At 42.6% G+C, this 24,377-nt stretch overlaps 1 protein-coding gene across 1 annotated transcript in view; it reads right to left on the bottom strand.

The window, feature by feature from the left end:
* The window catches only part of GNAO1 (G protein subunit alpha o1), a 161,255-nt gene extending 137,067 nt beyond the window's left edge, over positions 1–24,188 (bottom strand). Inside the window, exon 1 of the mRNA XM_008051602.2 lies at positions 24,124–24,188. Coding sequence (XP_008049793.1) covers positions 24,124–24,128 — 5 coding nt within the window. The 5' untranslated portion in view covers positions 24,129–24,188. The remainder of the gene's footprint in view (positions 1–24,123) is intronic.
* Between the last annotated feature and the right edge of the window lie 189 nt (positions 24,189–24,377).

Here is a 24,377-nt window from a genome sequence, read left to right as displayed (position 1 = left end):
CAACAACCATAATTATTGTATTATGTTCTTAGTACTGGTCTAAATATTTTCTACACTGTTTCATATCATCCTCAAACCTACTTGCCCAAGGTCACAAAGCTAGAGGGTAGGCCTCACACCAAAGCTGGTGCACCTTATTGTGCTGAAATTGCTTCTCTTCAAACAACTTCTATGCAGAGTCTTCTGCTAGGCTCACAATGAGCAAGACTATTCTGTTCTGATAATAGTACATGTGAGCATGCTCGTGTGTCTACAACACCCAGCAAAGCAGTCATCTCTATGGGACCTTGATGGCATATAAAATGCTCTAATGGTGGGGGGCAGACATCATGTATAAAATAATTTAGAGAATGGAAATACCAGCATGAGTTAGCATCCAGAGGAACGGTACATGGAGCAGACAAGACTTGAGCTGGCCCTTGGAGGCCAGATCTGCAGATGAAGAGGGGAGAGGAAGCATGCCTTGGCATCCAGCAGTTATGGAGGCAGACACAGAGGCAGGGGTATGGTGGATGCTGGAGAGACACAGTCTATGGAGTGGGAGATAGCGCAGGATTGGTGTGGTGGGCTCAAATATGGTATGCCCTTAAAGCCAATCCAATGTTGAGACCAATGCAGAGGGTAAGAGGAAGCATGTGAAGTGACCCAGCAGGGCAGTGAAGGGGTAGAAACTACATTTCTAGAAGACAGAGGAGGAGACTATGAACCAGACCTAAAGGAAGGCTGAGCAGGAGATGGCACCAAGGGGGCCCAAGCCAGGTGCAGCCAATGGAATAGGAACATCCAGAAGGCAAATGATGGTAAGAAGTGGGAATTATAGGGTAGCTCATGGAGCTGAGGTTGGGACAGAGAGACAGCTACTATGTCCCCAGAATGGCAGAGGAGGACCTCTTCCAAGTCATCCTCTCATCCCTAAGAGACAAGAACCTCTGAACAGAAATCAGCACTCCCATGCGGAGGATAGGCTTGAGTTAGCACTGCTCAAACATCATTTTTATGCCACTTGCATGATTTTTATTGTTTTTCTTAAAGATGTCCTATTTACTCCTAACTTCATCCTAAGTGCTAATTACCTATAAAATCATAGTTTTGATGTGTCAGGAACCATTTGTCCTAAAACATGTTAAAATAAAGTGTTCACTTGTATACCACTATGCTTTCAGGCTACATGTGAGAAATCTGCCTCGTGGCTCTCCTCCCGGGATCTTCATCTCGGCCCCAGACTTGCTTTTTGAGCACCTCTAGCTGCGTCAGCAATCTGGAATGAGGTCTGGAGGCTGGTCTCCCAGTCCTTGTGCAAGCTTCAGTGCTCATGGTCTGGTAATGGTGACATGGAGAGCAGGTAGCACGGCAGAGGCCAATGGGAAACCCCAGCAATGAGAGCCTTCTCCTCTAGAAGACCAAGAAGAAATGGCTGATCCTCCCTAGGTTCTGCCACAATCAACTCACTTCATTCATGGAAGAGATCCTCCCTCTCAATGGCCCTCCCTTGTCAGGACATACACACACACACATACACACACACACGATGCTTGGGACATGGGACACTGCCTCCAAGCAGCAGGCCTTGCAGGGTAATGACACAGTCTAAATGTCTACAAAACACAGGTCTACATAGATCTGTGATGGAGCTTTATTTCTGACCACTGCCTTTAGGTGTGACCACACCCAAAAAACCACTGAACCCATAAGGACCCTCATTTTTCCAGTTTATTTGTGACTCCAGCCACACAAACCTTCTTGTGGTTCTTTACACATACCAGGCACACTCCTGACTCAGAGTCTTTGTGCTTTCTATTCCACTGCCTATAACATTCTTCCCCCATGTGCACGTGGCTGGCTCCCTCAACTCCCTCAAATCTTTGCTCCAATTTCAGTCTCTCAGTGTGGCTTTCCATTATTACTTTTAAAAACCAGAACATCAAAGTAGTTATAATGGCACATGCCTACAATCACAGCTACTTGGGAAGCTGAGGTGGGAGAATCACTTGAGCCCAGGAGTTTGAGACCAGCCTGGGCAACATAGCAAGACCCCTATTTCAGAAACAAAACAAAACTATAACATTCCCTTCCCGCTCCCTAATCCCCTTCTCTGCTTAATTTTCTTCATAGCATTTATCACCAGTATTTTACTACTACATATGAGGGGGGAACCCCCTCAAAAACAGAACTTTGTAGTACAAGTTTTCCCCACTAGGTAAGTATTCTAGGAATCCATTGGCATCTGTATACCAGCTAGAGTTGTGAGAGGCTGTGTTCAGCTTCAGTGAATTTTCTTTGGAGATTCTTTCAATGTGTTAGACCATTTCATGATGGGTGATTTAGTTTTTGACCAAAAACCGGCATGACCCCAGTGCCCCACCCTCTCTATTCACCTGATCTCGCCCCAAGTGACTTTTTTTTTGTTTCCCTGGATGACAAAAGTCCTCAAAGGGAAACATTTTGCTGATGTGAAAGAGGTGTAACAAAAAACAGCAGAAGCACTAAAAGGCGTCAAAATGGATGAGTTCAAAAACCGTTTTGAACAGTAGAAATAGTGTTCATAGGTGTATTGCATCAAATGGAGAGCACTTGAAGGTAACTGAAGATTAAACAAGCAAAAATAGCTGGGTGCAGTGGTTCATGCCTATATCCCGGCATTCTGGGAGGCAGAGATGAGAGTATAGCCTGAGTCCAGAGGTTTGAGGCCAGCCTGGACAACTTGGTAAGACCTCGTCTCTACAGTAAATTAAAAATTAGCTGGGTGTGGTGGCGCTCCCGTAGTTTCAGCTACTTGGAAGGCTGAGGCAGAAGGATCCCCTGAGTCCAGCAGGTCGAGGCTGCTGTGGCCATGAGAGTGCCACTGCACTCTAGTTTGGGCAACAGAGTGAGACTCCAACTTAAAAAAAAAAGTATGAATAAATATACAATTTTTTAATAAATACATTCTGGGTTTTTTGTGGGGTCCCTCATCATATTATATTTGTTTATTGCCTGTTTTCCTTCATGAGAATGTAAGAATGCTCCAGGAGGGCAGAGATTGTGTGTACTTTGCTCAGTTACAACACCTAGGACAGGACATAGTGCAGAGTAGGAGCTCAGTTAATAGCTACAGAGTGTAAAAATGAATGAACAATAATGTTGATGGAAAGCATTTTAAACAAATGGCTTCAAACACTTTCGTGAGAAGGCTATAAACATCTGAAAACAGACATTCACATTCTCTCTTCCCTAGAAGAATTGCATGGGTGGGTCTTGACCAAAAAGGTAGCAACTGGATCTGTCCTGGCTTAGTTGTGTGACTTTATGCACTCCTGCAGGAGAGCAGATGCTCATGGTGCTGGCCACTGGGCAGGGTTCTAGGGATGTCTGTACGTCAGGCAGCCTGACCCTGTGTGCCCCCAAGTCATTTTACAGAAAGTGCCCAGCAGCACATCTATGTGCTAAAGCTTCTTCATACCAGCCTCTGTGCTGCTAGAGCCAGTCCAGAGTGTTCTGTAACAAATGACAGTATATCATTCTTATCTGGAAGCAACTTGTCCAGCAATTTCTGTGAATTGAAAAACTGCAAGGAGCCAGAAAGGATGATGAGGAATTCTGAGCACCCAGACAGCAAGACAACAGCAACTTTGTCATCATCACATTTGCAGAGCATCTCACCATTGCCAATTCATTTTTACATATTTAACACCATGCCATAAACAGGCAGAAACGTAGAAAAGTCTAGGCACTAAAGCACAAACGTTCTACTTTTAGAAGAGTTCCTCAGGTTCTCACTTACATCGGGTTTAGTCTTGCCCTGCACACTATTGTGACAAACCTGGTCATTTAATTTTCTGAGTCATTGCAGATTCAGAGTAGAACAAGAGAGGGGAGTAAGTTTGAGGCAGGAACCCTGAAAGCAGCAAGAGATGACAGATTCCAGCAAGTGAAGAGACAGGAAAATGTTTATCAAAGCAGAGTACATGGCATTCCAGGACCACCGAAATGGAGGGGAGGGCAAACACTCTACATATCAATTGCCCTAGCGGCACTGACTTTTCCCATGAAGCAACAATAAAAAAGATGACTTTGGGCAATGAGGACAAAAGGTTAAATACTGTGTATGGCGTTCAATTACTTTTGGTAACACCATATGACTACTTTGTTTTGTAAATGTCCTTCCAAGTTTCTAAAACTCTTCCTGAATTGATAAACAGACTTTGAAAAGAACATTTACATTTTTTAAACAGTAAAACCCACTCTCACAAGTAGCACTGTGACAGGACTTCCTGGCTTTTCTCAATTGTTGAAGGACTTTCCCTGTGTCAATCGCCAAGTAGCCTAAGTCTGCAAACTCACATTTCAGATCCAGGATGAAATCTACAGTTTGTCCCTTCCTTTTCCCCATTACTCCTTCATTGTTTGACTCTGGAGTTGCATAATTTACAGTCACCCTGTGAAGAGCCGTGTGTTCCAGAGTAGGAAGCTGTCACGCTGAATAGAGCACTGCTGGGCTGTGTTCACAAACAGTGTTTCACCGGTCCTTTGCAGAGCCAGCCAGCAGCAAGCCTTTTCCTTGTATGCAGGCAGCCCCTGACAATCAACAAGATGGGGGAGAGGGTGCTGGGAAGAACTGCGACCATAAATTCTCTCTAGTCCACTGTGTAACAAAGCAGAGTCGTAAAACCCCAACCATATTTTCAAGTCAGGAGATGCTCAGGGCAACTCCTAATTTGGTTCTTAGAACCTAACAAGTTGTGAACTGATTTCCTTTGTTGGGAGGGGACTCTAATGGGGAAGAGGTGGAGACTGACCTCAGAACCTTGGGTAGGAACTCAACCAAGAGCTGACAGTAACCAGGCCTGCAGGAGTCTGGAGATGCAAGTGCAGCTTTATTCAAGGCAGCCCAGATCTGTACAGTGCTGGGGCCCTGGCAGACAGCATGGCTGAGGGCAGGAAGCCCAGTGAGTTCTGTGGGTATCTAAACTCAAGTACAGAAGGCATGTATTCAGTCTGGTGTGTACATGACAGAGCAACAGGACTCCGTCAGCCCTGGAATATTCTTTTAGTGATGTGCCAAGGTATTATCCTGAAAAGTGTTTTTTTTTGAGTTGGAGTCTCACTCTATTGCCCAGACTAGAGTGCAGTGGCTGCTCCCAGCCACCGCAGCCTCGACCTGCTGGGCTCCAGCGATCCTTCCAAGTAGCCGGAATTACAGGCACATGCCACCATGCCCGGCTGATTTTTTGATTTATTGTAGAGATGAGGTCTCGCCTGCCCAGGTGGGTCTCAAACCCGCGGGCTCGGGCAATCCACTCACCTCAGCCTCCCAACAGCACGGGATTACAGGCTGAGCCACCAAGCCTGGCTCTGAAAAGTGTTTTTATAATCTCACTTTCCTCATCTAAAAAAAGGGATATTAGTAATCTGCCTCCAATGAGAGTTAAGCTGATCATGTATATGAAGCATCTTAAATAGCAGCTGTTAAATCAATGTTATTTCCTTCTCCCCAACTGGCTTCTGCCAATCCTAACTGAATATTCTCTCTTTGGAAAACAGAAGAAAGAAGACCACATTCATTTTTGCTCTGCTATTAACTAACCTTGGGAACTTAGGTCACTCCCTCTCTGGGCATCAGAATCTACAAATTAATTATTAGAGTTTATATAAAACGTAAGATTGATGGATACAAAAATCAACTGTATTTCTACACTAGCAACAGATACAAAATGCAATTCAAAAAAAGAAGCAATTATCAAGAGAATGAGAAGACAAGCCACAGTCCAGGAGAAAATATTTGCAAAAGACAAACACAATAAAAGACTTACCCAAAATATACAAAGAACTCTTAAAACACAACAGTAAGACCACAAACAACCCAAATAAAAACAGACCAAAGCACTTAACAGACACCTTACCAAAGGAGATCTACAGACACCAAATAAACAGGCGAGAAGATGCTTCACATCCTATGTCATTAGAAAAATTCAAATTAACAATGAGATACCACTACACACATAATAGAATGGCCAAAATCCAGAACACTGACAATACCAAATACTGACAAGGATGTAGAAAACAGGAAATTTCATTCATTGCTGGTGGGAATGAAAATAGTACAATTATTTTGGAAAACAATTTGGTGGTTTCCAACAAAACTAACACACTCTTAACATACAATTCAGCAACTATGCTCCTTGGTATTTACCCAAAGGAGTTGAAAACTTCCACAAAAAAACCTCCACATGGTTATTTATAACCGCTTTATTCATATTTGCCAAAACCTGAAAGCAATCAAGATGTGTTTCAGTAGGTAAATGGATAAAAAACTATGGTACATCCAGACGATGGAATATTATTCAACACTAAAAATAAATAAGTTGTCAAGTCATGAAAAGACATGAAGAAACCCTTAATGCATGAAAGAACCAGTCTGAAAAGGCTACATACTGTCCGATTCTAATTATATGACATTGTGGAAAAGACAAAACTATGGAGACAGTAAAAAGATCAGTGGTTGTCAGAGGGTAGAAGAGGAATGAGTAGGTGGAGCACAGAGGATTTTGTGGGCAGTGAAAATTTATATGATTTATATATCATTATATTGGTAGATCTATGTCATTATACATTTGTCCAAACCCATAGAATGTATGACACCAAGAGTGAGCCCTAAGGTAAACCATATACTTTGGTGATTATTAGTGCCAATGTAGGTTCATCAGTTGAACAAATGTACCCTCTGGTGAGGAATGTTGGCATGTGTGGGGGCAGGGGTATATGGTAAATTTCTGTACCTTGCTCTCAATTCAGCTGTGAACCTAAACTGCTCTTTAAAAAAAAAGCAATTATAAGCTATTGTAATATCAAGTATCTAGCTATCAATCTAACAAAAAGTATGTAAGACCTCTATGGAAAAAATCATAAATATTTCTTAAGAGAAATTATAATAATCTTAATAGTGGCAAACCCTAACATGCTCATGGATCAGAAAGACTCAAAATTTAAAGATGTCAATTCTACTGAAACAAATTAGTGGAGTCAAAGAAATACTAAACAAAATCCTAATAGGTATGTGTGTGACAAAAATTGAATCTACATTTACATGAAGGCACAAAGGGCTGAGGACAGCCAAGGCACTCACGAAGATGACCAAGGTAAGGGAGATTTGCTAAACCAAATACCAAAATGTGCTATAAGGCTATAATAGTTAAGACACTGTAGCACAGATATAAGAATAAGGAGTCCAAAGGAAAGCAACAGAGAGCCAAGGAATAGATCCCCGAATATACAAACAAAACCTATGATAGAGGTCACCCCACAGAACAGTAATGGAAGAAATAGCCTTTTCAATGAGTAGCACTGGAACCAATGAGTATCCATTGGGGGAAAAAATGAAACTAGACTCACATCTTACTTCATCTACAATTACAGGTAAATTAACACTTAAATAGAAAAAGAAAAAAAGCTTCAAAGCTTTTTGAAGATGAGGGTAGTGGGGACGAGGATAGCTTTTGTCACCTCAGGATAAAGAGAAACTTCTTAAGTAGGACACAAAAACATTACCAAAAAAAGGAAGACTGAAAGACATGATTACATTAAAAATAAGAGCATCTCTTTATCACAACATACCACTAACAATGTGAAAAGACAAGCTAGAGAATGGGAAGTAATATTTGTAATGCAAAAAAAGAAAAGGACGAGTATTTAGACCATATAAAGAACTCCCACAAATTAATGAGAAAATTGCAACCCAATTTAAAAAGTAGCAAAAGAACAGGTACATCACAAAAAAGGAAATCCAACTGTCCAGTAAATATATGAAAAGCTGCTCAATCTCCTTAGCAACCTAAAATATGTAAAGTGAAGCCACAATGAAATACTACTAATCGGTTTGGTGAAATTAAAAAGTCTGACAATACCAAATGTTGGCAAGGATTTGAAACAACAGGAGTTCTCTCTGCTAGTGTGAGGGTAAAATGGAATTACCACTTTGGAAAACACTGTGTATTATATAAAGCAGTCGAAGATTCCCAGCAATTCCACTTCAAAAAACCCTTCACAAACACACACATACACACACACACACACACACACACACACACATACACGCACACATTCACAGCAGCATCTTTTATAACTGCCCCCAAATGACTCAAAGCCATGTCAACAGTAGAATGGATAAATAAGTTACAGTATAAACATAGTTGGTATGTAACCGTGAATAATATATAGCAATAAAGTAAATAATAATAGCACATTTATAAATATTTGCAAGTATTTATGAATGCTACATAGAAAAATTAAAAATATTCATAACATAAATGCCACAGAACATTACATAGTAATGAAAATGAACAAACTGAAGCTACATACAACTTAGATAAATATTACAAATACAATGTTGAAGGAAAGATACAAGATACAATTAATGTAATTTCAATTATGACAAAATTAGACTATATGATTAGAGAATGCATTCACAGGTGCTAAACTCTAAAGAAAGGCAAGGAAATACTATAAAAGTTAAGGCAATGGGGAGTGAGGCAGGGAGATGTGCTTAAGAAGGGCTATCTAGGGACATTCTGTGGTGCTAGCAATGTCCTACTTTTTTATCTAGCAATGGTTACCTGAGTGCTTGCTTTTTCAAACATCTGTAAAACATAGAGGATTTAGTATATGTTTTGCATCTATGTCACAACAACAAATTTTGGGGTTTTTTGTTTTTGAGTTGGAGTCTCACTCCATCTCCCAGACTGGAGTGCAGTGGCACACTCCCGGCCACGGCAGCCTCGACCTGCTGGGCTCCAGTTATCCTTCAGCCTCAGCCTTCCAAGTAGCCGGAACTACAGGCGTGTGCTACCACGCCTGGCTAGTTTTTGATGTTTTGTACAGACAAGTTCTCACCAAGTTGCCCAGGCAAGTCTCAAACACTTGGGCTCAGGCAATCCACTCGCCTCGGCCTCCCAAAGTGCTGAGATTACAGGTTGAGCCACTGAGCCCGGCCAACAAATGTTTTGTAAAGACAGTTTCAACGTTACCTCCTCCAGAAGGCTTCTCAGACTCCATACCAACGCAGGTGTTCCCTCAGCATCCTCTAGCTCTTTCCTGGCTGTAAAGCTTATTAACTGCAAGAGCATCTCTGTCCCCAAGGGCAGAGAGTAATCCTTTTGTGACTCACTATTATATCATGTGTCTATACAGTGTTGAACATATGGTGAAAGCTCAATACATATTTCTTGAATAATAATAACTATATTTAAGCATCCAGGTGGGTAAAAAGTGGGTCAATCAATTGATAACAAGTAAGAAAGTACTAAGTGGTATGATAGAAGTAGAAACACACCTGCAATCAGAAAAACTAGGATCTAGTTCCACCATACTGGCTACATCATCTTGAATAAATCATTTTTTCTCTGATAGTAAAAATAGCTACCATCTAGTGAACTTCAATTATGTGCTAAGTGCTTTCAGCTGCATTACTTCATTTACTCCTCACAGTGTACCTGCAATGTGTTCTTTTTTTTTTTTTTTTTGTCTTTTGTTATTAGGAAACTGAGGTTCAGAAAGATTGAATAATTTTACCAAATCACACTGATAGCCAACAAGTGACAAAGCTAAGATCTCTAAAGTGCATGTTTCTTTGACACTGCTATATTGACTTTTTTTTACCCCAGTTTCTTCATTTATAAAATAGACATATAGTAATGTCTGTGCAGTGATTGTTATAAAGCTCAAAGGTTGTTATAAAACTCAAAGGAGATAATGAATGTGCTTCTAAACTTTAAGGCACCACTCAAATGTAAGGAAAATTATATGTAATAAGTATCTCCCATGGGCCTATACAAAAGAAGCAGATGGTTTCTACCCAAATTGAAGTTTCAAACCAATTTAAGAACACATATCAATAAACTGATTTAAGGAAGGCACCAGGAACAGTATACCATACAGGTTGAGTTGTAGGATCAGTACCAAGTGGATGCGTTGCCTGCACTGTGCAATGGCCCCCTGCTTCCAGGCATAAATCAGGTTTACTGAAGTATAATTTACTTAGGAGTAAATTTCGCCCTTTTTAGGTATACAGTTTTATGAGTTTTGATAAACATACACAGTGGTATAATCACCACCACAATTAAGAGGCAGAATACTTGTCACCCACAAAAGTTCCCTTGTGCCCCTTTGTAAGTCACCTCTACCTATCCCCAACCCCCTCCCTAGAAACCACGGATGTAATTTTTGTCTCTATGGTTTTGCCTTTTCCAGGATGCAGAGAGATGTTTTTAATGCATGTCAGGTCAAGTTGTCCACTTGACACTCAGAATGGCATTCAGAATAAAACCCAATGTCTCTCCATGGCCACTGGGCCCTTCATGTTGGCTCCTACCTGCCTCTTTAACCTCATTTTGCACCACTTTTTCCTCCCTATAGTCCAGTCCCATTGGCATTCTTTTTGTTTACTTGTGCCTCAGGGCCTTTGCATCTGCTGTTCCCTCTTCCTCAGATCTTTCCTCCCCCAAGCATTGTTCTCAAAGCTTGTCAGCCGGGCCATGAGAGTGGATGTGTGTTTTATTATTATACTTGTTTCTAACATAAAATACTCTTAGGTTTGGCTTTTATTCCTTTCTCTCCACTGAAACTCTTTCAAAGACCCACAATAACTTTAATCACCAAATACAATGGTTTTTTTTCAATCTTTATCTAACTTGGCAATGTCACTGAAAAGAACCCTGTTTTCACCCATTATTTAATCCACATTTCCTTCTTTAGAACACTTATCACTGTATGAAATGACCTTACCGTCATCTATTTGTTTACTGTCTGCCTTCTCTAAAACAGTAAGGTCCTGGAGGACAGGGAACTTGTCTACCTTAAAAGGGCTCCATTCCTAGAAACTTAGAAAGTGCCAAGACATGGCTAGTCTTCCAATGGTATTTATAGAATGAATGAACATGTGCCCAAGATTTTAGGAAATAGTAAGGTTCATGTGGTTGAAATTCTAAGGAAAGAATTTAAAGAAAAAAACAGGCCCTGCATAACACATGGGGTGAAAAGGGTAGAAGAAATGGCCACAACTTAGAGCTGCATTCTCCCCACTGTCATTCTACCATTCCTTCCCCAAAGTCCCTCACCAAAGGGGCCACATAGTACCTGGAAGACAGAGCAGGTGCCTTTCTAACCCTTCCCCACTGGTAGCCTCAGGCTTGTCCATCTCCTAAGGCATGGGTCCTTCGAGTTCTTCACCTGCCGTGGCTGGAGCTCCCCCACACAACCTGCCCAGGCTCACAGCCTTCCTTCACCTTCTCATATGAATTCAGAAAAGGGGACCTCAGGGGTTGTTTTGTCTTTGTACTCTGGAGCCAGCATCACAGTATTCTGGTCTTATAACTCTGACAGGATTACGAGACAAAGTCCTACCTTGCAGGACTGCACATTCTCAGAGGAGTACACGTGGCTGCAACATGCACTGGTGTCCGCAATTCCCTAAGCTGATGTCCCAGTTTTCTTTCTCAATTAGCACTAGAGTTCTGAAAGCTTAATTTTTTAAAATAATTTATTATGTCAGCTGGGGGTGGCCAAGGGAGAAGGAGGGGAATTCCTTTGCTACAAGAACATCTGTTTTGCTGGATAGCAAGATATAAATTATGACCTCAAGCTTTGAGCAAAAGCTTATAGATCATGCAGTCCAGTTTCCTAACTTCATATGTGAAGATATGACTCCCTGGAGAAGTTAGGGAACTTGCCCATGACCACCAATCTAAATACAACAGAGCTGGGATGAGAACTCATGTTTCTTGACTCCCAAGTCAAGGCTTATCTCTACCATAAAATTTTGAGTTCAAATTCTTTTTTTTTTTTTGAGTTGAAGTGTCACTCTGTCGCCCAGACTGGAGTGCAGTGGCATGCTCCCGGCCACCACAACCTCGACCTGCTGGGCTCCAGCGATCCTTCCGCTCAGCCTTCCAAATAGCTAGAACTACAGGTGCACACTACTACGCCCAGCTAATTTTTTGATGTTTATGGTAGAGATGAGGTCTCGTCAAGTTGCCCAGGTGAGTCTCGAACCCACGGACTCAGGCAATCCACTCACCTTGGCCTCCCAAAGCGCGGGATTACAGGCTGAGCCACCGAGCCCAGCCAAGTTTGGTTTTTAATCCCTCCCTTTCCCTCCACTGAAACTGCTCTTTCAAAGGCCCACAATAGCTTCAATCACCAAATACAATGGTCCTTTCTCATTATCTAACTTGGCAATGCTATAAAACATAAAACCCAACCTATCACCCAGAACTCCTGAAACACATTCCTTCCTTGGGGTTCCACTGTGGCAGGGTGCTCTGGGTTTTCATCCCGCTCCTCTGACTCTGACCTCTTTTGCCAGTTGGAGCTACCTGTGGGTCTGTTGAAGGTATGTTCTCTCACTCACTCCCACAACAGTAGGCCCCCTGCTTCCCTGGGCTCCTGGGCTCTCCCTTTCCAGTCTATCCACAAACTCACTCTAGGGGCATCACATCCACTCCCATGGCCCTACCGCAACAGTAGCTAAGCTCAACTTGCCTTCTAGCCCAGATCTCTCTTATAAACACTGCAGCTACCTCCCAAGCAAACTCCTGAACCTTTCTAGAAATTTATCCTGTAAGATCTGAAATTCAAGCTTGTGGTCTGACTTGCCATCTTCCCTCTGCTATCTCTTTCCCTGCTCCTATGCTTCCTAACTTGAGGCATAACAAAACTCCATCACAACTAAGAGGACTTCTCTCATCGACTCTCTTCTCACCATGTTCAACTAGATAACAGGTGTCATAGATCCTGCCTCCAAAATCTCTCCCTCATCCAACTCCTATTACCTTTCCTATCAATTCCCTAGGTCAGACTACAAAAATCTCTCTTCTCTTAAGCCTCATCTCTGACCTCTCATTGGCACCCTACTCCATTCAAGGTATATGCCCTTAACAAAAATGATAAGGGACTCTACAACCTAGCCCTACTCTTCCTTTCCGATCACTTCTCCTCATATTCCCACAAAACAACTATTCAGTCACTTGAGACAGCCCACTAATCCCTGATAGTGTCCTGCATGTTCTTGTGAGTTCTGTTTTCTGTGCTTTAGCTCATATTAGTTGATCTTCCTGGAAGGCCTTATCCTTTTTGTCAGCATGTTTTTTGTTGTAAAGGACAGAATTCCAGCTCAAATTAGTTTGTGTAAAAGAAGAGGTTTATTGATTCACTTAACTGTCAGGTTTATAGAGCCAGCTTCAATGATTCCAATATTATCAGATATTTTTCTGGCTTCCTCTCCCTTTCTCTCTCTCTTCTCCCCATTCCCTCCCCATCCCCTAATCTCTCAAAGCCTCAGTTTCTCTCATGATAAGCAAGCTTCCTCCTTGTAGAGGATAATGTAGATGTGGAAACAAGGCCACAGACAGTTCCAAGGTTTCATCATTCCAACCCAGTGAGGGCCTTGCTAGGATTCCAGAGGACAAACTTCTTTCTCACAGTGTCTATAAAATTCGAGAGAAGGACTGTGATTGGCCTGACTTGAGTCACATGCCCATCCCTTGCCAATCACTGTGGCCAGAAGAATGGGATATTGTGAATGGCAAGGTCTAAGTCATGTGCCTATTTCTATCTTCAAGCAGCAAGAGGTAGTGACAGGCAACCCGACTAGAACAGTCTGGCATGAATGGAGCTGAGTAGAGTGCCCACTGAACTCTAATTTCTCCTCCTGGCTCCCTCCCAGCTAATCCTGAGCCCCCATCCAAATTAATCCTGAGCCCCCATCGTTGCTTCTTCTGCACCCCTCACAGCTCCAGTGTGTCTCTTCCAACTGATTCAACTCTCTGAGGGCAGGAACTGGGTCCCACTGTGACCAGCGTATGGTCTCCCCTGATGGTGTACCTTCATTTCAGTCTACAATTACTGTGTCCAGTTGGTTGTTTCTGAAGTTTTTGCCTAATTCCCCTGGGACTTGACTTGCTCACCAGTGAATCTCTAAGTACATAGAACGGTATCTAACATATCATAGATGCTAGATAAATATTAGATAAATGAGTGGCCTGAAAAGAATAAATATTACCAGTCTTTGTTGTGACAGTAAATGAGCACAGCTATTTTTTTAATTCTTCTCACTTCAGAGAGAAAAACAATGCTAAGGCAGGATCTCCTTCAACTTCCTGTTCCTACCACCCTGCCCCTGAATTTCTCTACCCACTCTCCAATTTGCACTCCATCTCAGAGAAGGAGATACACATTCATGTCATGATCAAGCTACCCAAACTCTCAGGGGATCTGCCCCTTTACCACATCTTCTTTCCTACACCTTCAACTTTCATTCCATCAGGGCTCTTTCTTTATAGGTTCTCAATGGAAGCAAGCCCTCCATGTAAGTCAAATGAAAAATAAAATTTAAAAAAAGCTCTATGGGAACCCAATATAACCTTCTCCTTCTCCTTCCCCTTCCTTCTGTAGCCCAGGTTTCCTTTCAGGGTGGGTGTGGAGGGGTGGGTATCCATCCATGGCCTCCATTGACTTCCTACATCCCTTGCACTTGTTAACTCATACTACAATTTGGCTTTTCTCCACCACTCCACTAAAACTTCTCTTGCAAGGTCACCAACAACTTGCCAGACCCGGTGGACACCTGTCAGTCTTCAATCTCATCTGACTATTGCAAAATCTGACTCAACTAACCACTGCCCTCTCTTGAAATTATTCCCTTCCTTGGCTTTCATGATGCTGCCCTGCCTTAGGATGTCTTTTCCATCACTCAGATCCTCTTTCTCAGTTTCCCTCACAGGCTTCTCTTCCTAAATTATTTTCATTTCCTGGAGCTGGGGTGTGTATGATAGGAGACATATCATCTGCCTTCTCTCCATCTCACTCTGCCTGATGAGGTCACCAACTTCTATGGCTCTCATTGTCCACCAGCACCACAGAATTCCAAACTGATCCTTCTTCTCAGGTGTGCCCTATATCTTTTAATCCACTACCAGGGATTTCCACTCGGATGATCCACAAGAATCATCAACATGACCAAATAAAGTCATCATCTCTCCTCAGCTCTTCTCTTTTCCTCCTGAATTTTTCCATCTCAAGGAATTCACCATTCACCAGTGGCCCAAACCGGGAGTCTTGGACTCATTCTTGTCTATACTCTAAAATTTGTCTCCTTCTCAATGCCCTTCTAAGTTATCATCAAATAAGTTCAATTATTCCATTACTCAAACAACTCTTGAATCTATCTCCTTTTCCCATCCACACTACCACAGTTTAAATTTTGTTCTTAATCTTTTTCTACTTCAATCACAGAATTAACTTTCTATCTTGTCTCCCAGTCTCCAGACCTGACTCTTTCTAGTCCACATTGGCGACATTTCTAAAGAGCAAACTGATCCTGCCACTTATTTCCTTAGAACCCTTGGGTGACATCTCATTACCTTCAGAATTAAACCCAAAGTCTTTAGCATAATAGAAAAGGCCCTTCATGATTTGTTTTCTGTCTCATCTTTCAATCCTCATTTCTTAACACTTCTCTTACATATTTTGCTCCAGTCAAACCAAATTGTTTTACATTTCTAGCATGATCTATGTGGTGATATATCTTAGTGCCTTTATACATGCTGGTCCCTCTGCCTAGCATTACTTTTTTCAACCAGGCAAACTACCATGTGTTTTTAACACTCAGACACATGCCATTTTCTCTCAGCTGACTTTTCTGAACTTCCTGACTAAAGAAAGTGCCATCTGTTCTCCCACAATATGCTGTGCATACAGACATCATGACACTTCCTGCCCTGAAGTACAAATCTTTTACATGTAGTTCCCATTAGACTATGAGTTCCTCAAGGGATTGAGACCTTCCTCTCCATCTACATAACGCCACATGTATGCATAGCACAGAGCAGGCATCCATAGGTGCTTATGAATGGATGGATGGGTCTCCTACTATCCTGTCTTTCCCCAGTCTTCTCCAAGACATTTGTCTCCACCAAACCAAAAGCCTTCAGTGGCAGCTTCTCGCTGTTGTAACTTGAAAACAGCCTCCATTCTTGAGGCAGGAATGGAAAATGATATCAGGGACTGTGCAAATGGTTGCTAGGGCATACTTTGGTGCCCAAATCAATGTGATATATGATGACCATCACCTCTAACTCCAGAAGAAACCCAGTACCAATCAGGCACTTGCTACTCTCTCAGTCACAAACCTTATCCAAGGCTGGCACCATCTTCATCTGGGTGTGGAGTCTCAGACTACCAGTTCTTTATTGCCCACACTGACAGTGGTCTAGTAAGAACAGTGTAGGATTTCAGTGGAAAGAACACAGGTTTTGGAATTAGACAAATCATTGTATGAATACAACCCTGTAACTTACTTAGCTGTGTGGTCTTGAACAAACTAACTAACTTCTCTGAGCCTCACTTACTCATCTGTAAAATGGAATTGATGACTATATTTCCTCATAAGATGATAAATAAATGAAGTTAATGGGTTGAAAATGATGAGCATAGCCTGTGGCCATTAAAAACTTTCAGTATTATTATTCTGGTTTATGCAGAAAATCAGGTGCATTTTTTGTGCTCCTCATTTCTTTCTCTCTTTTCTTCAACTAATATTTATTAAGCACTTCCTTTATGCCAGGGAATGGGCTCAGTGCTGTATAATGAGCAAAAAGAAGTCACCATCCTTGCTTCAGGGAGCCCTGGTGGGGAGGGGGCATCCAGACTAGCAAGGGATTCAGACATATAAACACCTAATTAATTTATAATGTGTAATATGCATTAGTGCTCTGAGACCCTAGGGGCAGGTGACCCAGGGTTAATTTTAAAGCAAGAGGAAGCTATTCCCATAAGTAACAATTTTCCACAGAAAAATCTATCTGTTGGCTGAGACACCGAGAATCCAGGGTAAGCTCTTGGTCACGGAATCCTAGTCTTAGGTATTATCCTTTCTTTCTCTTTCCTCCACTCTGCTTGCTTCTAAGATGGTTGACAAATCAAAGGAATAGAGAGACAAATTCAGGGCATTGCCTATTAGCCTTGTAGGATTTTATTTTACTTTAATTTTTTGATGCTATGAAAAGCACAATGTTTTTCCTCTTCTCTGTAAAGAAAATTAGAACTAAAGATGGTTCAGCAGATAAAAGCTGTGGGTGGTAAATACTCCCACTATTCCCCACTGCCTTTCATACTTCTAAGTTTCTCTCTGCGTTTATTGCATCTTAGAACTGGAAACCTAACAGAGGCCTGAGACACTCTATGGTGAAAGCTCATAACTCAATTAAGACGTGAACAAACTAAGGGCCAGAGGGTCAAATGATCTGCCCAAAGTCAAATAAGAGAATGAGTCAAAATTAAAACACAGTTCTCCTGATCTTTCCTTTTACTAGTGTGCAAATTCCCCAGCTCCCTAGATCTTAGGCACCTTAAGCCAGGCAAGCTTCTTCACATGTAGCCATGCCTGGAGGAAGCTAGGGCTGTCTCCTGATCATCCTGGAAGCCACAGAAAAATCACTTCTCTCTCTAACGTCACTGGCTCTCGGCTTCCAGAAACATCCTGTTTCTTACTAACAGGAGACTTTCAGATCCTCCTCTTTGGTTTAAGAACTATGTCTGCATGAAAAGTTTGGTTAGAGGTGTTTTTCTCAAAATGCCTTTCAGAACTACACATTTCCTGGCTGGCAAAGCTTTGTGGTTGAGCTTGCTATTTTGCAATTATCTTAGTCTTAAAAGAACTTTCACGGGCACACCATACCCCCATGGGATGAAGCTACAATTGATGTTTTTATATTTAGAACCACAAGACCCTGAAAACAAAGGGAATTCCCAATTTCAGACCATTGAGTAGAGGAAAGGAGTTTGGGGTATCCCTGGTCCAATTCTTTCAGCAAACTAAGCCCTCATAGGGGCAAAGACAGAGCTACTGGTCTGGACTTGCAGTTCAGTGCTCTTTCCCAATCTTTGTAATGTCACCCCTGCCTCTTGGGCTGAAGCAGCTGTGCCATCAAAAATGTCACATCAGTTATGACAACATAGTTTGTTATATAACTGGTGCTGCAGAGTAGGCAAGGGGAAGAAGCCATGAGCCTGAGCCATGGCGCCCCTCTTCTGCTTCTCAGAGTGGCTAAGTCCCACATACTTGACAAGAGAACTCCATATGGGAAGGAAACACCCACTAATCAATTAAAGGAATAAAAACTAGAGCTAACATTTGTATAATGATCTCTATGTTCTAGACACTGATATAAGTGCATTTCGTGTGTTCACTCATTTCATGTTCACAACACCACTAATAGGTAGCTATTTTTTTTTTATTATCAGCCCCACTTTACAGGCAAGGAAACTGAGGCACCAAATATTAAGAATCTTGTCTAAAAGCACACATCTAGTCAGTGGTAGAGCCAACATGGGAAGTCAGGCAGCTAGTCTGCAGAGTCTGTGCTCTTAACTCCCTCTCGATTTTAGAGAAGCACGCTAAACTACTTCTCTAAACAAGAAATTATCTATTTGTCAGAACCAGTTAACAGGTCACTGCTCTCTCCTCTTCTCTCCCTCATGCTAATCATTGATTTGTTGGATGGTTTTCTTTCATTAGTACTGTGTTTGAATGAGATGGATGGAATAAAATAAGAATGTGATACAAATTGGAACAAAATTTTAGGATGGAGTTCATTTGAGCACCCTCAAGATTTTTATGATGATGCAATGAATAAGAAAGTGAGGTGAAGTGCCCTTCTCATAGCATCTGCCATTTTTGAATCTATGTAGTCTGTACATACAAATGTAGACACACATTTTTTTTTTCCTTTCCAAAATTAAAGTTGTTCTTTGCTAGTCTAAATTTTGGGGACTAACCCTTTCCACAATGTTTTTTTCAGTTTGGAATCATTCCCTTCATTAGCTTGTCTGTAGTCTTTCAGATCAAGATGTGCTCTGGTGAAAACGGTCTGTTTGGCTTCATAAGAAATGAGAAGGAAAACACCCTGGAAGACAGGGAATCAAGTCCCAGCATTCAGATGGGCTGAGCACACACCAGAAAAATAGGACCTCATTCTACTCATATTATGTCTCCAGTGTTAACAGAGATAGGTACTGAGAGCAGCTGGAAAACATGAGTGATCTTGTCCTATCACTAGCAGATGTGGCATGCTAAGAAGCCCAGCATAATCTAGGAGTTCTATGTGTTAAAGGAAAAAAGACAGCACTCCCACTCTGGGCACTGTAAATTTAATCTAGTCCCACACATAGAACAGACATTCTGCATTCCTTTATGCCATGGGGAGCCACATGAAGCTTCACCAGTTTAATTTAATTGGCAACAGCCTTTTTCAACAAATATACAGGTTCCATTTCAGAATCCAATGGGTAATTGAGGTTCAAGAATTCCACAGCTGATTCCTGAGATGATCAGGTAGACTATCTGCCACACTTACGGCAAGAAGGTCTGCTGGTATTTATAGTTCAGTGCACAGTAAGAAGGGAGACAGCACCATCCATCAGCAAAGGAGAACTCATCTGCTACTTGATCTGACATTCTGTTTGAATTCTCACTGTCCCCAGAGAGCAAGGTGCATCCATTTGAATAAACACAGAGACAGGAGGAAGGGAGAGAGGCAAAACAATCAACAAGATGATTATAGAAATAACAAGTCCACAAATCTAGAAGAATAGCTCTCAGTGGAATGCTAACCCAACATGGGATCCTTCCAGCATGTGTGAGAAATGCCCTTTTACATGACTGCACTTTCATGGAATAATGACTGCAATGGAGCTATTCACCTCCATTAATGTCTGCCACTTTGTAGGTGTTGAACAGCAGTGTGCTAAAAGAATGCAGGCTTGCCCTGAACCCAAACCAAATAGTAGATACCCTAATTACAAACTGAAGGCCAGCTAGGAGGAAAAAAAAAAAACCACCAGCTTTTTGGCAGCTGGTGACCTTTTAAGACTGCCTTCCCTAACAAAGTGGGGGTCTGTCCTTGGAATCACATTTCACTTCTAAGGGCTGGAATATTTGAATGAGTAATGACATCTTCATCAGGCATATTGTTACATTAGTTTTATAACAGCATTAAAGCAAGTACCTTGGGAATGAACACACATCCAAAGTGCTCCATTTTACTGTGCCTATTTAGGTAAAGACTACCAGCTAGCAAGCAATGCCTCATTGCTACCTTCAAACTCTATCTTCGTAAAAATTCCACTTAATACTCCAGAGACAGAAAGCCTGAACTCAACATTACAGAAAACTCAGTGCCTCAAATGAGGGCAAATTGTGGTTCCCAGAGCATCTCCATAGTTTATTTTACATTTTCACCAGGTACAGTTCAAATGAATGTCACTATTTGTTCAGAATTGGGCAGTCACTTACAGTGATATTCTGATGCTTTCATACCTCATAAAATTATAACTCATTAAGAGATTTATTTGTAAGCGTTTGGTAATGAAATGAAATCGACATTTTAAAATTTTTAATTAGTTGGAATAACTAAGTCCCACTGATTGACTACAAAAAATGAGGCTCTATTACAGGTGAGGTCACGACCCCAACAGCAAAATTATTTAAAATATCACACACAGAAAAAGAGTCTCTGATTACTCACATACAGTAAGTGTAAAATTATATTTGTGCTGTCAATGATCACTGTTTGTTTTTCAGTACTGAAATGTTTTGAGTTGTAGATTGTCTGATGCAGAGCTTCCTAACACGAATTCACAATCACATACACAAAGCAGGGGTTGGGGGGGTTGGAAGGGGGAGACACTTTGTTAAAATGAAATTTTAAATAAAAGTATTGAAAATCAGGCTTTCAAAATGACAATCTAATCTATGGTATCTCTTAAGCAGATGTAAATTTCCCTTTACAACATGTATCAAGCAAAAGAATTTCAAAGTCAGTCTCTGCAATGTTCCTAGGCTGATGAGGGTGTTGACACTTTGTTCTATGCAGCAGCTGCAGCCAGTCCTTTATCATTTAACTTCAGTTACTATGGGCATTTATGGAAGCCTATTTCTTCTTTTAATTAGCAACAATATGGATGAGAAGAGAGGCTGAATGGAATGGCTCTTTGCTCTTCTGGAAATACTGAATAAAAGGCATCTGGTGATGTCTGACTATCCATATTCTTCCTCTCAATCCAATGGGTTATTAAACCACAGCTACCATTAGGGAATCATCAGGTTGTCATAGGGCATAACCTACAGAAGACTCTCTAGGTTCATGTGCCCAGGTGAAATAATACAGTATCCTCATTAATTCATATATATGGTCTGATAGGTTGGTCATCAATCATATTGCACAGGGATATTGGAGACCTCTTTCTCCAAATGCCACCTAATTCTCCTAACTCAAAGTAACTCTCAATCAAGTGGCGATCTCAAAAACCATCTCTTGCAAGGGAGAACTAAAAAAAAAATTGTCACTAGGATACAGTGACACCAATCCCACATTTTGTGGTTAATAAAACAAGTCCTGCATCCAGCTTGGCACAAGGCCCTGATCTGATTTATTTCAAGCCAAGCTAGAGGGCTCACAGGAAAAGCTGCCATTCATGAATGCTTTAGGGTCCCTTGTGGAAAAATTTACTTGGGCCAGAAACATTTCTGATTGACCTTCTGAGCAAACCTAGCCTATTTCCAAAAGAGAGTTGGAGATATATATATATCCATACATACATACACACATACACACACACACACATATATTATATATATATTTACAAAATCTGTTTTGCCTGACATTGTTCTCAAGGTCCTATGGGGGTGAGAAAAGGGGAAACTACAGAGAAAAGAGAAAAAAGGGCTCTTATTTCTGTCTCAAACATCAAATACTTCATTTACCCCCCCTTCTTGGTGTAACCAAATATAAGACACATAGGACTTTCCTGGGAAAGTCTACACACAACCTTCATTTAGGACTTCCTGCCCCAGTACATAATTAGGAATTTTCATTCTAAAGTGGCACACCTATTTCCTCAGAGAGCTCACATCTCTTTGAATAAAAAAAGTAAAGGTCCCCTTTGGGGGATTCAGTGTATATTTTTAAATTTCTTATTAAATCAACCTAATTTATGGGGCATGTTCAGGAAAAGCAGTTGCTTTGGCGGATGCAAAGTTAATTTGCAGACTCGTCTGTCCCTCTCCTTCCCCCGCCGAGCGTTTCCGAAAGCCTTCGGGCCCCTCCGAAACGGCTCGGCTTTCTCCGCCGGGGCCCCGACTCGGCTCCGAATACTGCCGAGTTCCTCCGAGTCCCGCACCCAGGCCGCACCGAGCCGAACCGAGCGCCGCCGAATTAAGCCCCATCGACTTTTCCGGCCTCGGCTGGGCGCTGTCCACCACTTGCAACGCCTGAAACCTCACCCAGCTACGGTGGCTGGGGCTTCTACGCGGCTCGAAGTCTGCCACTACAGATTACAGACTTCTAAAGTTTTAAAACGTCTCCCCCCTCTGGAAAAAGGGGTGGTGCGGTTTACATTTACTGACCTGCATAGGCTCAGGCAGATGCAACATGCACCTTGTAGCAAAGAGCAACTCCCCAGGCCCCGCCTCCCCATCCATTTGGGTTGCACAAGCCCCAAGCCGAATTACCCGTGGCTCAGAAGGGTGCGGCTAGCCAAGGGGCCTCTGCGAAGAAAGCCCTAGGGAGCTCACGAACAAAAATAAGAATATGTCAAGCAGATGGGGAAATTGTCTCCGAGTCGCTACTCCCTACCATCATGGCGCCGCCTAGAACCCGCTTGTCATGCCTGTTACACATGCAAGATTTTTGGCATCTTGGTTTTGAAACCGCAAGCACGCTTCGTCTCCCACCCACCTTCCCACGAAAGGGGTTTTTATTTTCCATTGTTTTCTTATGGGATACAATTACTTCGGCTATTCTGTCAAGCTGAGAAATAATCATTTTTGTTTACTGCACAGCAACCCCTAATTAGGAGCTGTGTGTGCACGAAGGTGTCACAGCAAAGCGTCGTGGAAACCTCGCTAAACGGTCTTAACGAACTCCTCCTTCCCGAACTGACAGGCCAACGGAAGCAGCAGGGCCAGGAGGCCCCGGAGAGCGTGCACCCCTTCCCTGCCGGCCATCCCCTCCCCAAGCAAAGCTGCCAGTGGGCTCATCAGGAATTGCTGAGTGGAGAGGGCAAGAAGCAAGCCTCAGAGTGGGAAGGAGGGGCGAGGCTCCTTATTGAGAAAGTATGCAAGAGAAGGAATATCCCATTTTGTTTTAATTTTCAACTATCAGTCAAATCCACCCCCAGATAATTAGGTGGGGAAACTGATATCTAAGGCAGAAGGGGGCGGCGGCAAGTGGGGCCTGAAATCCGCATTGTGGGTAGATTACATGGAACACGGCCTATGCAGAGTGTAAATAAACATATTGATAAAGGCCACAGTGAAGGAAAACTGCCAGTGTCAGGAGAGAAACGTGGGGAGGGTGGGGGAGGAGAGGGACTAGGGGACAGCAGGGACGGGCATTCACCCCTTCTACCTCTGTTGTAGATACAGTTGTGTCAGTCACATCCGCTTGGAAACCCATCCCTTGCACACGCCCCCTCCCCTAACTCTCGCCCTCGGGGGGGGGGGGGGGAGGCGAAACCACAGCCTCCAATTCAGCACCAAACCCATGAACAGCAGACACTTGATCTTCCACCCCAGTCCAGAGCTGGCTCCCCTCCATGTTTTAGCCAAGTTCAAAATCACTACCCCATAAGAACAGCACGGGGAAGTGGGATTACGGACGTTAGGGATGGAGGGCATGGAGGGAGAAGAGAGAAATAAAGACATAATAAAACAGAGACACACACAGAGAGATAAATGGAGTCAGGAAGACACACGAAATACTCCAGATGTAAGAGTAATGACCATAATCATGCCAATAGTGTGATGTTCTGATCAATATGGCGGACATAGTCATTCATACAATTACAGGCACTCCCCTACCCCCACCCCCCCAAAAAAACACCCACCCCAGGAGTTGAGGTGGAGGATCCAGAACCAACGCAGGGAGTGGGGGAAGGGAGTAAAATCCAGGACTGTGTGTGTGTGTGTGTTTGTGTGTATGTATGCACGAATTAAAAACCAGGCCTGGAGAGCAATGTGGAGTAAGCAAGGTAATACAAATAATTTTTTAAATTATTCTTAATAAAAGTACAGATCCCAATGCCAAAGGGACTTACTTCATCTGCTTCACAATGGTGCTTTTTCCTGATTCTCCAGCCCCTGTTGGGACACAGACAGGGGGGGAAAACTGGTGAGTGTCAGCTTAGGGGAACAGGAGGAGGGGGGTTAAGGCATGCGAGGGGGTGGGCGATCCTGGGCACATGGTGGTGCCAACTCGGAGACCAAGTCTCCCCAGGGCGGATGGGGTGGGGGAGTTGGCGGCGGGGGGTGCGAAGTGGCCGGGGTCGGGGGAAGGGGGTGGGAGCCGCGG

The sequence above is a fragment of the Carlito syrichta genome, unplaced genomic scaffold (genome assembly GCF_000164805.1).
Source record: "Carlito syrichta isolate Samal-C Ts95f unplaced genomic scaffold, Tarsius_syrichta-2.0.1 Scaffold205434, whole genome shotgun sequence".
Taxonomy (NCBI): domain Eukaryota; kingdom Metazoa; phylum Chordata; class Mammalia; order Primates; family Tarsiidae; genus Carlito; species Carlito syrichta.
Note: the sequence above shows the minus strand (reverse complement) of the source record. Positions and strands in the feature narration are given on the sequence as shown.